This window comes from Brachyhypopomus gauderio, chromosome 18 (genome assembly GCF_052324685.1).
Source record: "Brachyhypopomus gauderio isolate BG-103 chromosome 18, BGAUD_0.2, whole genome shotgun sequence".
Taxonomy (NCBI): Eukaryota; Metazoa; Chordata; class Actinopteri; order Gymnotiformes; family Hypopomidae; genus Brachyhypopomus; species Brachyhypopomus gauderio.
In genome coordinates, this window is record NC_135228.1 from 14,270,634 (window position 1) to 14,283,545 (window position 12,912).

The window sequence follows — 12,912 nt, forward strand, 5'->3', positions numbered from 1 at the left end:
ATAATAATAATAATAATAATAATAATAATAATAATAATAATAATAATAATAATAATGCACTAAAGAGTTAACATATTTGTGTTGCTGATTAGCTGCAGAAAATTATATGGATGAATCTAAAATAATTCTTTTTTTTTAGCATAATTACCATTGGAACCATTGGAAAAGTTTTGCTTTCATATATATTTTTTGACATTTTACTGTAAGACCAGTTAGGTGCCAAGAAGAATACACTACAATAGTTCTAAACCTCATGTGATGTTTGATGGCCATATATATATATATATATATATATATATATATATATATATATATATATACACACACACACACAGACGGAACATAATAAATAAATGCATTACATATATTCGAATGTGAGTGAGCCCCAGTTTCTCAACCAGAGTCTAGCTTATTCTGTGCCATTGTTTCATTTGTGAATGATTGATGCTCCTGCTCTGTACTGTAAAGCAATCAGCCAAAGCGCATATACCCACAGGACAGAAAAAACAATAGTTATGCTAAAATCTGGAACTTTCAGACCTATTCAAATCAAGCTATGCTCGAATGCAGATATATGAAGCTTACCTTGTTAACCATTGTCAACCCAGCAAAAAAAAGTATTTACTTACAATCAGATTTAGGTAAAATAAATAAATTGTAAGGTCTGATTCACATTTCTTGATGTGTAATGAATGTGATTTAATCAGAAATTCAATCTGAACACATGCTATACGGACGGCGAGCACAAGCTTGTGTAAATATAGCCCTTGAAGGAAATAGATTTCACTTATGTCAGCAGAAGACATAAAGCCACTGTGAGATTATTTCAGTGCTCTCTGAACAGGTAAGGTGTCTTACTTCCCACTCACAATAGATAACATATAGCTCTGGAGATAGTGGCTCTCTGAACTCAAAGGCTTCCTGAGGATCAGATGGTTTATGGCGCCGTCTTGGAGGATCCACACATGGCAGAGCTCAATGGAGACCTCGCTAACCCACTGCTTCCACATACCCACAGAGGTTCACGCCAATTTTCCCCTTTGACAGATAAGTTCACTTGACACACGTACACGCACATAAAGAGTTGCGCGGGAATGGCAGTTTGCTGTAAAAATGTATATTCTGTAACTTCAGACGCTGCAGTCTTCATTAATCTTAACTGGAATTGGTTTGACGTACCACTGACATTTTCTCTGGGATGTCTTTGAAGAGGTATTTCACAAACCTAGTGATGTGTCCATATTTGTGCAGGGATTATCAATACCTGATTATTTAAACATTATGTTAAAAAAAACCTTTTTGGCAGACATCTGACCCTAACGAATCATTGATGTGAAAGGACGATTACTTGACAGGGAGCGATCTCAACCTCCTCTACTGCGTGCGAGTAAGCCCGTGCCTTCCACATGTCATTATAGAATATTGATTATGGCATCAGAGTGGAGTAAATCTAATATGTAATTGCAGGCCAGTGCACCAGTAGTACGGCTGGAGCATCTGAGGCTTTCATTCTGAAATGACCACATTTGTGTTCAAAATACTATCAACCATTCAAGCAATATGATACATTCCTGGCGGTAAGATAATACAGAGACATGAAAACCACATGCATGAGGCTATTTCTCTTAATATTATTATTATTATTATATCCGTGTTCCTTTTCAGTCATGTACACACAATTATGGTTTTAGTATAAATGTCTGAACCAAAGAGTCCAACAACCAGGATGAAGTGATCTGAAGAATATATCGTATGTCATTAGTCAGTTACATTATTGTTAAATGATTAGTTTATCAATTTGGACAACAGAAAAGTAGAATAAAAGAGTTGAAAATTATACATTAATTAATATGAAATGAAATTATTGTAATCATTAATTATTTGTGTGATTGCCATGTTATTGACAAGCCATAATGGATAATTTCCAGACAGAAACAAGATTATAGTGCAGCAGCACAGTATAATTTTACATGAGATAGCAGTCATACAATCCATATACAGATGTTTTAATATTCTGAATGTTTTATTTTTTTGCAGCGCTAATGATGAAGATCATGATATTATGAATCGTTTTCTTATGACGGTAATGAACTGGAGAACATATTACCTATGCGCTGTTCATACGGCCAACATGTCAGATTACACCCTCCGCTGCACACAGAACGGCCTATCAGAGCGCTTCATTTGATGACAAATGAACAGATGGCTTACATACATCAACAGGGCTGACTTAGAGAGAAAAACTAAAATCTTCTCAGGGCGAGTCAGCAGTCATGTCTATGCGTGTACTATACGTTTGAACTGAATCAACAGCAAGCAGTGAATACAAATGAAAGTGTAAACATGCTATACGAAGCTCCTGAAGGGGATTATGGGTAGAGGTGTGGTAAAACAGCAGGGGCAGGGCGGCTGGGCGGACCAGGGCGGCCGGGTGGGGTCCACGCACATCTACGGCCACAGCTCCACCGCCTCGCACTACCCCCCCCACCCAAGCACACTCGGACAGAGCAAGCTCCGCCCCTCACACCTCCAGCTCTCTGGAGACAGCGGTCCAGAGAGAACGGACCAGAGACAGCATCCCTAAAGTCAGCCAGCTCTCCACTGCGGCCCTCACCGCTCCACCGGACTCGTGTCCACGAGCGACCTGCGTCGGACGGGCGGGCGGCGATGGGCACGCAGCGCCTAAGTACTCTGTGTTTATTTTTAGCCCACACAACTGTGAAATGCCAAATGAATGCGGCGTTTGACTGGACTAATACACACGCAGAATCTGGGTCAGTATGACACCACTCAACATCAAAGGTCAAGAATACACTGTGTTTATTCTATGCAGTTTAAGGGGTGATATATTAGCTATAATAGTCAAATTGTTTCCCAAAACCAAAACGCTACATTGTCCATGCAGTTTAATATTCTTATTATTGTCATCACCATCATCAAAATGTTACTACTCCAACTCAATGGTCTGAAGACTGGAGTTACATATAACAGCATTTCTACCTGAAAATTGCATAAAACCTCAAGTAATATATAAAAATTAAATGTTATATATTTGTAATATAGAAATAAGTAATGAATTATATCCCCACATAACAGTAATAGTCACAGTACAAAACGTCAACCTTTTTTTCCCCAGTTGTTAGTCTTCAGCATATTAAAATAAATGAAAGACACAATGTTACAGCAATGCTAGCCTTCCTCCTCTTGAAGTTGCTAACCCATTAAACGGCTCACGAGCAAACCAAAAGCACTGTATTCAGATTGGGGCCCTGGTGACAGCCACTGCGTTTAGACAGCGAGCCTTCAAAAGCTACGTGCGATTCAGAAGCAGAAAGGCAGGCGCAGAGAGCCTGGCTGAGGTGGGGGAGGTGGAGAGAGGCAGGGCGGAGGATCACGGTGGAGGAGCAGGGTGGAGGAGCAGGGTTTGGAGACGGAGCTTACCGGCAGCAGGGGGCTGTGCTGAGGGGTTGCAGGCACGAAGCAGGTAGGAGTTGGGGCAGAACTCATCGTCGGGAGGGGGATCCAGCATGGCGTGGGGGGAGCCGCTGTCCAGCAGGGGCATCTGGCACTCCCTGATGGAGGGGGCGGTGGGGTGGTGGGGGCCGGAGGGGGTAGGAGTGGCGGGGGGAAGCAGGCTGGACGATGGTGTGGGAGGAAGGGGGCGACCTGAGGAGCAAACCCACATCAACCACACAAATGTACACACACACACACACACACACACACACACACACACACACACACACGCACACACACACGTGTGAGCAAAGCATGCTACTTAGTGGACGGGATGGCTACAAGTGGACATTTAATGAACTTAAGTGACAGAAGGGTTAGATTATGACAGTATTTCCTTCATGCCGACACGGAGGGCTGCATTCACACCATCCCGAAAAATAACAAACGACAACAAAAAACGATAAGTGCACCTCCACCTCCAAGGCAATTATTCTCCACCCAACGCAGCCTCCGCGGTGGCACAATGAATCCGGGGCATAAACAGAGACGCCTGGCTGGCTGCGGAGAGACCCCGGCCAGACGGAGAGAGGCACGACTCGGGTGGAGCAGGGAGCTTAACGTCAAACCGCCTTATTGAAGGGAGAGAAAAGCCAAGTTCTCACTCTCCCAGATAACCTTGCTCTCTGATGGGCTCGGGCTGAAAGGAGGTCGGCTTTGATGTGCCACGCGGCTTTTTAAATTAATCACGATGTACGGCCCTTTATTATTATTGGAAAAAAAAGAGAAGAAAAAGAAGAAACGCACAGGAGGCTTTTATCATTTTCGTCTGACCATCCAAGACGCAGAAACCCGTCTGACGTTTGGACATACAGAGCTAAATATGGTTTTCATAATCTTACAGGGAGAGAAAGGCCTGTGCTTTCATTCATTTCTAAGTCAAATAATAATAAAACAGGCTGATGCCTGTGATGCATATTTTGAAAAACAAACATTTGAAGCTTAATATATATTACATTGATATATTATCATTCTTCTTTATAAGGTTATTATTTTGAACCGTGGTCCCAGCTAGCATACGCTCAGCATATGAGGCCACTTTGAATGTTGGAAGAGTGTCCAGGTGGCTAGAAGATGAACCTGACTGACCAAATGCCACGAGTGTGAAAAGCTGTCAAGGCAAAGAAGCGGCTGTTTTAAACACTCTACAGTACAAGGGTGGGATTCTCTGCATAATCCCCTGGGCGTTGTTGTGTAGCATTAATGCCCTCACTGTCACGTGCACACGGTTCTATACTCTCCCAGTCTCTGTTGTGGGTTTGGTGATTGTTTTGTCGTTATTAGATGTGAGAGGGGGCTCGCGCCCGTCAGTCATCCACCGCGCTAATACAACACGGGGAAAGATACACAACGCTGCAGCTTCACGCGGCCAAATATCTACTCCATATTAAGTGTTCGCCAAAGAGCGCAAAGCGCTGCAGCTGATTATACATGGCCGAGTGTGTGCGTGTGTATGTGTATATTTTGTGTGTGTGTGTGTGTGTGTGGAGATGGCTGCTCCACTGTGATGGAATGGTGTCAGCATGGCTCTCCGGCTCTCTCTCCGTCCACAGCAGAGTGCTCTCAGGCAGTGGGAACGGTGCCGCTAATTTAATCAAGCCTACTCTCAGCGGCTACTCTTCCGCCTCTGCACGGCCCCGCCGCGCGCGCACACACACACACACACACACACACACACACACACACACACACACACACACACACACGTGCGTGCACACACTCCAGATGTAATGTGATTTTGACTTCACATCCACTTCCAACCATGTGTGGCGAGGAGAGTGATCAGCGCAGCATCGTTTTTCTAGCTGCAGTCGAGCCTCGGAGCGTGAAGATATGGGAGATGAAGATATGGGAGATGAAGATATGTTGGGAGGCGGTCAGGTGAAGAGGGGTGGAGACAGATCGCATAGTAACGGACGTAGTTGATCTCTTAGCAGGTTCGTCCCTGCTCCTTCATCGAGCGTTAACGCAGGACACCTCGCAGAAGGAAATGCTAGCAAAAGGGGTTTAGAGATGGTGCTGACAGAAGACTGGGTCAGGCAACATTTATCTGTACACACACACACACACACACGCACACACACACACACACACACACACACACACACACACACACACACACACACACACACACACATTCCTTCTTTCGTGCAGACATGCAGTTGCCTCTTGCCCAGTCGGCTGAAAAGTGTGTGTCTGTGTGTCCGTCCACAGTATTGACGTTTGGCGGGGAGCCCCCTGCTGGTAGCGTGGTCCATGCCCGCTGGGTGGCCATCCGCCCGCCTGCCTGGATGAGCCTGAGCCAGCCCAACACAGCAGCGCCGTGCTGGCTGCCCCTCAGCCTACGCCTGCCCCTCAGCCTACGCCTGCCCCCCCCAATCCCCACCCCACCCTCCTGCCACGCTCTCCTGTGCTTTCCCTGGCTATCATCCACCACCCATCACTCAGTCTTCAGCCCACTCTCATTCTCCTCTAACCTGCCCCCCCCCCCCCCCCCCCCCCACAAAAGCCCCTGCTTGCCTCTCCTTCTCCACTTTGCTGGTGTCCTGCTGGGGTTGTGTGCACACACAGAGCTTGGTCTGCAGCCTTTACAGAGATTCATCATGTCAGTGTCCGCCAAAATAACAAGCAACAGCGAAGAGGACAACTTGGGGTGGGGTGGGGGCAGGGATAGTCATGGTTTTTCATAGAAATTGAGACAGTCATGAGCCAGGGAATTAGTCAGAGCTAACTCCATTATTACTCCACACACACCCACTAATATCAATTCCAGTTTACGCTTTATACTCATACATATCGGACTCCCAGATATACAGAAAAGCAGCTAACGTGTGGAATGTCATTTCTGTGGTAACTTTCCCTTCACTGATTAGGTTCACAGGGTTTAGTTAGACCTGATCTCAGAACAGTTCAGGCATGGGGTTTGAGCCCAGTGTTGCAGAGCTTGGTACTTTGAGTAACCAACAAGTTAAATCTGTTATGCTAAAAAAAACTAAAATAAAATAAAGAAAAAGACAGTGGCACAGCATTTTTAATGTAATCAATAGTCTTCCACAAAGCGCACTCTCCGCCGTGGTCTTAACCGCTCATCAAATAAAGCAGGCAAGCTTGATATTGATTGACAGCTCAACCACAAATCAATCTGCACTCCAACTCTTAATTGATGTCAAGCAGCAAAAAGCGAGGCCGACACCACCTTGGAAACTGCACGCCATGTTATGGGATTGATCAAAACCTGTCGAAGGAGTTTGAACAATGTGGGGGGGGGGATGCCCACGATTCTTTTTCTTTTTTCCTTTCTCCTTCCTTCTTTTTAGTCTGTTGGAGAACAGGTGCAGGATCTACCTTTTCATCCCACCGTCTGCTTTAGCCCATCTGTGTTTCCTACCCCCTCCATCCCTCCCTCCGCGTTTCTCTCTCTCTCTCTCCTTCTACACTCAGGCCTGCTTCTTCTCTGCAGCTAACAGGCTCTTAACACGGCTCTTGCGTTTGCTGACAGGAGAGTTCCCGCCAGGGTCTTCAGCGTGCTCTCGGGGGACACCTTTCCGCTGCTAAATGCCCGACGTCTGCGCTCCCCGTGCCGATGACGGCCACATTCCGGCCCAGTTCTGGCTCCCCGGGTGATAATAGCGTATATGTGGCGTTAAAACAGCCGGGCCGTTTGTGTGGAAACATTGCCCCCGTGAACATGTGGGCTTCGCTACATCACCCTCCCCTGGCCACAAAATGGGCTTTGTTCTTTCAGCCATTTCAAGGATGTACGACTCGGCCAACGTGTCAGGGCATGGCTGTTGTTCTGGGTAAAGCAGCTAACGCAATCTTCGGCTGTGTGGCCATTTTCTGCGACACCCATAACTGAAAACGCGGTGTCCAAAGGCAACCTAACGAGCTCTGTTGTGGGCAACCAACAGTTTGACATAAAAAACAACAGCAACAACAACAAAAAAAACGTTTGTTTTTTCCTACATGCAAAGAACAGCAAGCTATTATTTCGCACTCTCTGAAAACACATAGGCTTTCCGATAACTCCCACATGCTTTCAGCCTTCAGCTTCTAAAAGTGACACGATATGCCTCAACATGACATGACAATCGGTGCTAACACGATATGACACCGATATCAAAGAGACTTGACCTCTGTGATTTACAGGCCCCCAGGTTAGCTCCATGCATAACAGTCTTGCCATTATTGTGGATAAGTGCTGACACCTTATGGGGCAGAAAGGTGTCAACGGTGCCAGGACCTGACCACAGGGCTTCCTCTACTTATAACCTATGTAGGGCCATCACTCTGAGAAAGGCTGCAAAAGACACAGGCAATACAGGAAATGAGGAAATGCAGTTCTAGATCACTGCAAAACATCCCTCCGTTCTGATCCGAGATCAGCCGTATTGGCCTTGGCACCCTCCAAGCCTGTGTTTCCCTTTGACCAAATTCCACATCGCTCAAGCCTGGGACCCACATCACAGCCCATCAGTCAGTGGGTAGAGCTGCGGCTCGACGTGAACGACTGCTCACGAATCGCTGAGTTGGCTCTCATCTACACGGGACCCCCACGTCTGGCTGCTGCCTTCAGCTACTGGCCGTCAGTACACGGGAAAGCACGAACCGCTCCTCACTGGAGACGTACCCGCAGCCCCTGACGTCCGATGCACGGAAAAGGAAACTATTTTTGTAAAAGTGTTCTAGTTTTAATCTCACAGTTCCTTGTTCATCACTTAAAAACAACCCCCTACCCCACTTCCTCATTCTCGCATTCATGTGCCTTGTCCAATCTGGATGCCAAACACTCTTCACCCTTTCTAGGATCAAAACAAGCAGGAATGAGTTTCATCTACGAGCCAATGAGAACCCAACCAGTTGCACAAAGACACTCAGTTCCTCCAATCGACTTGCTCCATTTGTTCACCATTTTTGGTTGTGTTCTTCCTGCGAAATCATTGGCACAGCTGAATGGATTATTATTCTCTGATGTTAACAGGAACACATTGTTTTCTCTAGAGCAGATTTTTTGCCACATTTCACAGAGAAAGAGGCAATCCTAATCCGAAAATGGGGATTACTAAATTTAACTGCCGCCTTTGAAGAGTCATCTTGTTCACAGGCACAGAATATTGCCCTGAGATTTTCCTATAACAAGACTTGGTGATAATGAGTTTAGGAGTCTGTGGCTTCATTAATTTAGCCCTAAAGATGCAAAAATGTCAAACCTTCAAATCCACACATGGATAAAGAAGGTATACACACACACACACAGACACAGACACAGATACAGACACACACACACACACACACACACACACACACACACACACACACACACACACACACACACACACACACACACACTCACAGACACAGATACAGACACACACACACACACACACACACACACACACACACACACACACACACACACACACATACACAGACGTGCATGCGCATCTGTGTGAACCACACATACAAAACAGCATTGTCTAAACAATGAATAATTAAAGCTATCTCCTTCCAGCCAACCAGAGTCCGAGCCCCCTTTAAGCACCAGAGCTGTGAGACGCGTGTCAGTCAGGGTTGACACGGGTGACAGCCGCGTACGTGGCAGTGTCCAGGGGCGGTGAGCATTGCCCCCGGGGTGAACCTGTCTCCTGTCACTAGCGCCAAGCCGGGCCGGTGGGCAGGGCGAGGCAGGGAGGGCAGGCCGGGGCCTGGCGGGGCCGCGTGTCCACGGCACTGAGGTAAACTCACCGACGCTTTGCATCATCTAACCCCGAGGAGAAGTCTCCGCGCCGCAGCTCACCACGGCTCCCCCTACAGAGTCGCGGGCCTGCGAGTGATGCAACTCGCGCTCAGCTAGGGAGCTCACACGGAGCACACCGCAATAACAAAGCCACGCACATAGAGCCGAATACTGGAAAAACAACAGGCTCCAGCAATGTGTTAAAAACAAGCATATGATAAAATGGCATGCAACAGACATGCTTCTCACGCACACGATTAAAAGGAACAGTCATAATTGCAAAGGCAGTTGATATTATTTTTCATCCCACCGAAATACTATTGTTGTTGAAGAAGCACAAATGTAAGATGCTAAAAGAACGAACACAACAACGAAAAAGAAAACAGCAGCTTATGAGTCAGATAGAGAAAACTGGCTTCTAAATGGTATTATTGTAATGAACTACGCTTTGTATGGAGATGAAGGGAACCTCATTCTATAAGACGCTTAATTAGTATTGTAGTCCAAGGCCTGCACTTTTCCATTACAATGACAAGTAAAAAAATGTTGATCTCTGTACATTCAATGAACAGGAGGAAACTAGGAGAGAACAGACAATTAAGCTCAATCTGGTTTAATTAATAAGAACCAGCTGTGGAATTACTGACAAAAAAAAAAAAGAATTTCATATGATCTCCATCGAAGCTGGACCTCAGCACGGTGCTTAAAGACCAATGGTGCCCCAATGTCAGTAGGCTTGGGATGGTATTCTAGAGAATGGATCTCCTCACACCCAAAATAGCAGTGCAGGAGGAGGACAAGAAACGATCAGAGGGTCAAACTTCTCTCTGAATGGAAGTCCCTGTCAGCTCCCGGACTGCGACTCAGGTAGGCGAAAGCTGGGAGAACAGCCCACATTAAGGCCTGGCGCAGTAGCACAGGCGTGGGGCCCGAGCAGCGCGAGAGGGGGCCTGGTGTCACGCAGGCCTAAAGTCATTGTCAATTAGTGATGATGGAGTGGGGCCTGTGAGACGCGCACCATTAGGCCAGGAGAGTGAGGACGGGCGCTTTAGCAAACGGGCTCCATCCCTCACACACCTCCAGTGGACAACAGTGAGGATGACAGGCAGAGAAGCAGGTGGAGGAAGGGACAGAGAAAGGAACGAGAGAGAGAGAGAAGGAGGGAGGGGAGAGGGAGGGTAGGAGATGAGACAGTCCCTGAAAGGTTAAGGCTGCCAGACACAAACGCCCGTCACCACCCGTCACCAAACCTGACGGCCACGTGTACATAAACATACCCCAGAGAAGGAAAACTGCACAAAATGCGTGCTAAATCCACCATAAATCATAAACTGTACATAGCAATAAAAACACATTAGCACAGCAGTAAAGTGATCATGCTTTTGTTACAAAATTTATCTCAGCAATAACATGATATTCTAAATGACCAAATTATTTGTAGAAATCTCCTGTCTGACGTAGATGACTGAGACTCGGTCCAAATGAACCAGTAGAACAAAAAAAATGTTGATTATCTGTTTGGTGCGTCCTTTAATTACAAAACCAGAGATTCAAACTTTGATTGTAATCAAGACGTTGTAAGTAACTTCACATCTGGGAGTGTCTAGCAACATAATCAAAATCTCTAACGTGAGTCGCTAGTGTGTGTTCCTCCGACTCATCTAAGCGTTATCATTAGCCCAGGCGGCCAGCTCTGTCTGACTGTAGCTACACCATGAACTTGAGGAGCCTATGGCTACTGAGATTTCATAGACAAGCATCAGATATTTAAGAAACAGCTGGAGTAACCCGAGTAATAGCCTACCCCAAATCACGTTTTTGCCACCGTCTCTATTTTAGCGATGTCTGAATGTTCGACTAATGCACTTTCTAAGACAAAGACTTTATAAGAAAACAAACAAACAAAAAAAAAAAAACAAACAAACCCCCCCGAAAATTTACACACAAGCTTCATAATTATGCACACGATACACACCCCAAGAAAATCAATAGCCTGTTGAGTGATCATTAAACGGATGTAGAATGTAAATGCAATCTGCCAAATGAACGTCCTGTCTGGACAGATTTTCACCGCCACTCCGCTAGCGCTCACATTTATTATTATACTACTGGAATAAAAAACACTCAGAAACCATCAAAGGAAGTGAGGTCGACCTATATCGAGAACTCTGTCATCTAACTTCAGAGTCCTACTGATTCAATAAATCTATTTACCACAGCGTTTCCATTCCGATGAGAAGGAGCCCCTTACCTTTTCTTTTCTCCATACTGCTAACCCGGAATCCTCTATTCATTCAAGGGTAATGAACATTCCTGCAGCATCTCTCCGCTCGTGTTATTAAAGGATGCAGGGGCGACGAGGTCTTTCCTCCGACACGCGCCACTTTTGAAGCTTCTGCGCTTGAATCGGTGCCGCTGCGCTGGCCGCCGGTACGCGGGGCTCGGTAGGAAGGAGCAGGGCGCACTCGGAGAAAGACGGAGGAAGAGAGGAGGCACACGGCATGCGGGTGGCAGAGGCGAGCGGACCAGCGAGCGCATGTAGGTGAGCTCATCGAGTGGTGGTCACGGCGATTTGAATGTGGGCTCCTCCTGCGCGCCCCTTACGGCAATGTTCTCTCCTCTCCAAACGTGGCGTGTTCGCCCGTGGACCCGTTTACATCCCACGACATCGGAAACGTGCACTAAACGTTACAATTGTGATTTTTTAAAATAAACTGTTCAGAATTGTGTTCATACGGTGTCGAGCATATATGAAAATTAATTGCGAAATATCTGAATGAAAATGAAAGGTCAGCTAGGATTCAGATCCTCATATCATCACATTGTCTGTTAGGGTTCAAATCCTCATTTCATCCTATTGCTTCCAACCAAACGTACGTCAAATAACTGCCTAAATCGCCATGTATATAAATACACGTTTAATCTTTCTTCCGTTTTAAACCATCCAAGGTTACATTCATTTTCACCCATCCACCCATCATCTTATAAGAATTATGGAGAAATGTAATCACAAGGTCTGGGACAAAAATGTTATTTGGTTACAGCTGAACTGCTTATTTCCTCAGCTTTATTTATTTTATCACTTTTTTGCCAACTGCTATTCTATTTCACATTGTTCATGAATCTATATCATCGGCAACTGTTAAATAAAGAAATAGATTTTTCCTGAAGTGGCTGAACACAGACGTAATCCATTCATATTACTCTTTTAGTATGACATTTAATATTTCTCTTATCAGCCTTGTGCCTGCTGTCACGTGAGCACATCAGTGCCATCTACACGTGCAGCTAACGTGAACACACGGAGACAGTCGAGTACACGACCCACAGGCAGGTGTTGTTGTCAGACGGTGTACGTTGTCTCCATGACAGACTCAACGGTACACCTTCCCTTTGGTACACCAAACCCTGGCTGGAGAAACTAACCTATCAGGGTCTGATTCAGAGACCAACTGTCTGGACCCCAGCCCGCCGCACTCTTGGCCTGGGGTGTGTGCTCTCGGTGCGCCCGAGTGTTGGCTCGCCCGCTGCTGAGGAACCTCGGTACCGTGTGGTGCGCCGCTACAAAGCGGGCTCCTCTTCCCACGCGTGGGCATCCGTCCTCATTACGCTGGCACGGGCACGGTTGCCAGCGCTCACAAAAAGCCCCTCCACCCCGA

The 12,912-nt window shown here is 46.2% G+C and overlaps 1 protein-coding gene across 1 annotated transcript in view; it reads right to left on the reverse strand.

Moving 5' to 3' along the window:
• The window catches only part of tenm2b (teneurin transmembrane protein 2b), a 187,044-nt gene that overhangs the window by 63,344 nt on the left and 110,788 nt on the right, over nucleotides 1-12,912 (reverse strand). Inside the window, 1 exon segment of the mRNA XM_076979759.1 lies at nucleotides 3,442-3,666. Coding sequence (XP_076835874.1) covers nucleotides 3,442-3,666 — 225 coding nt within the window.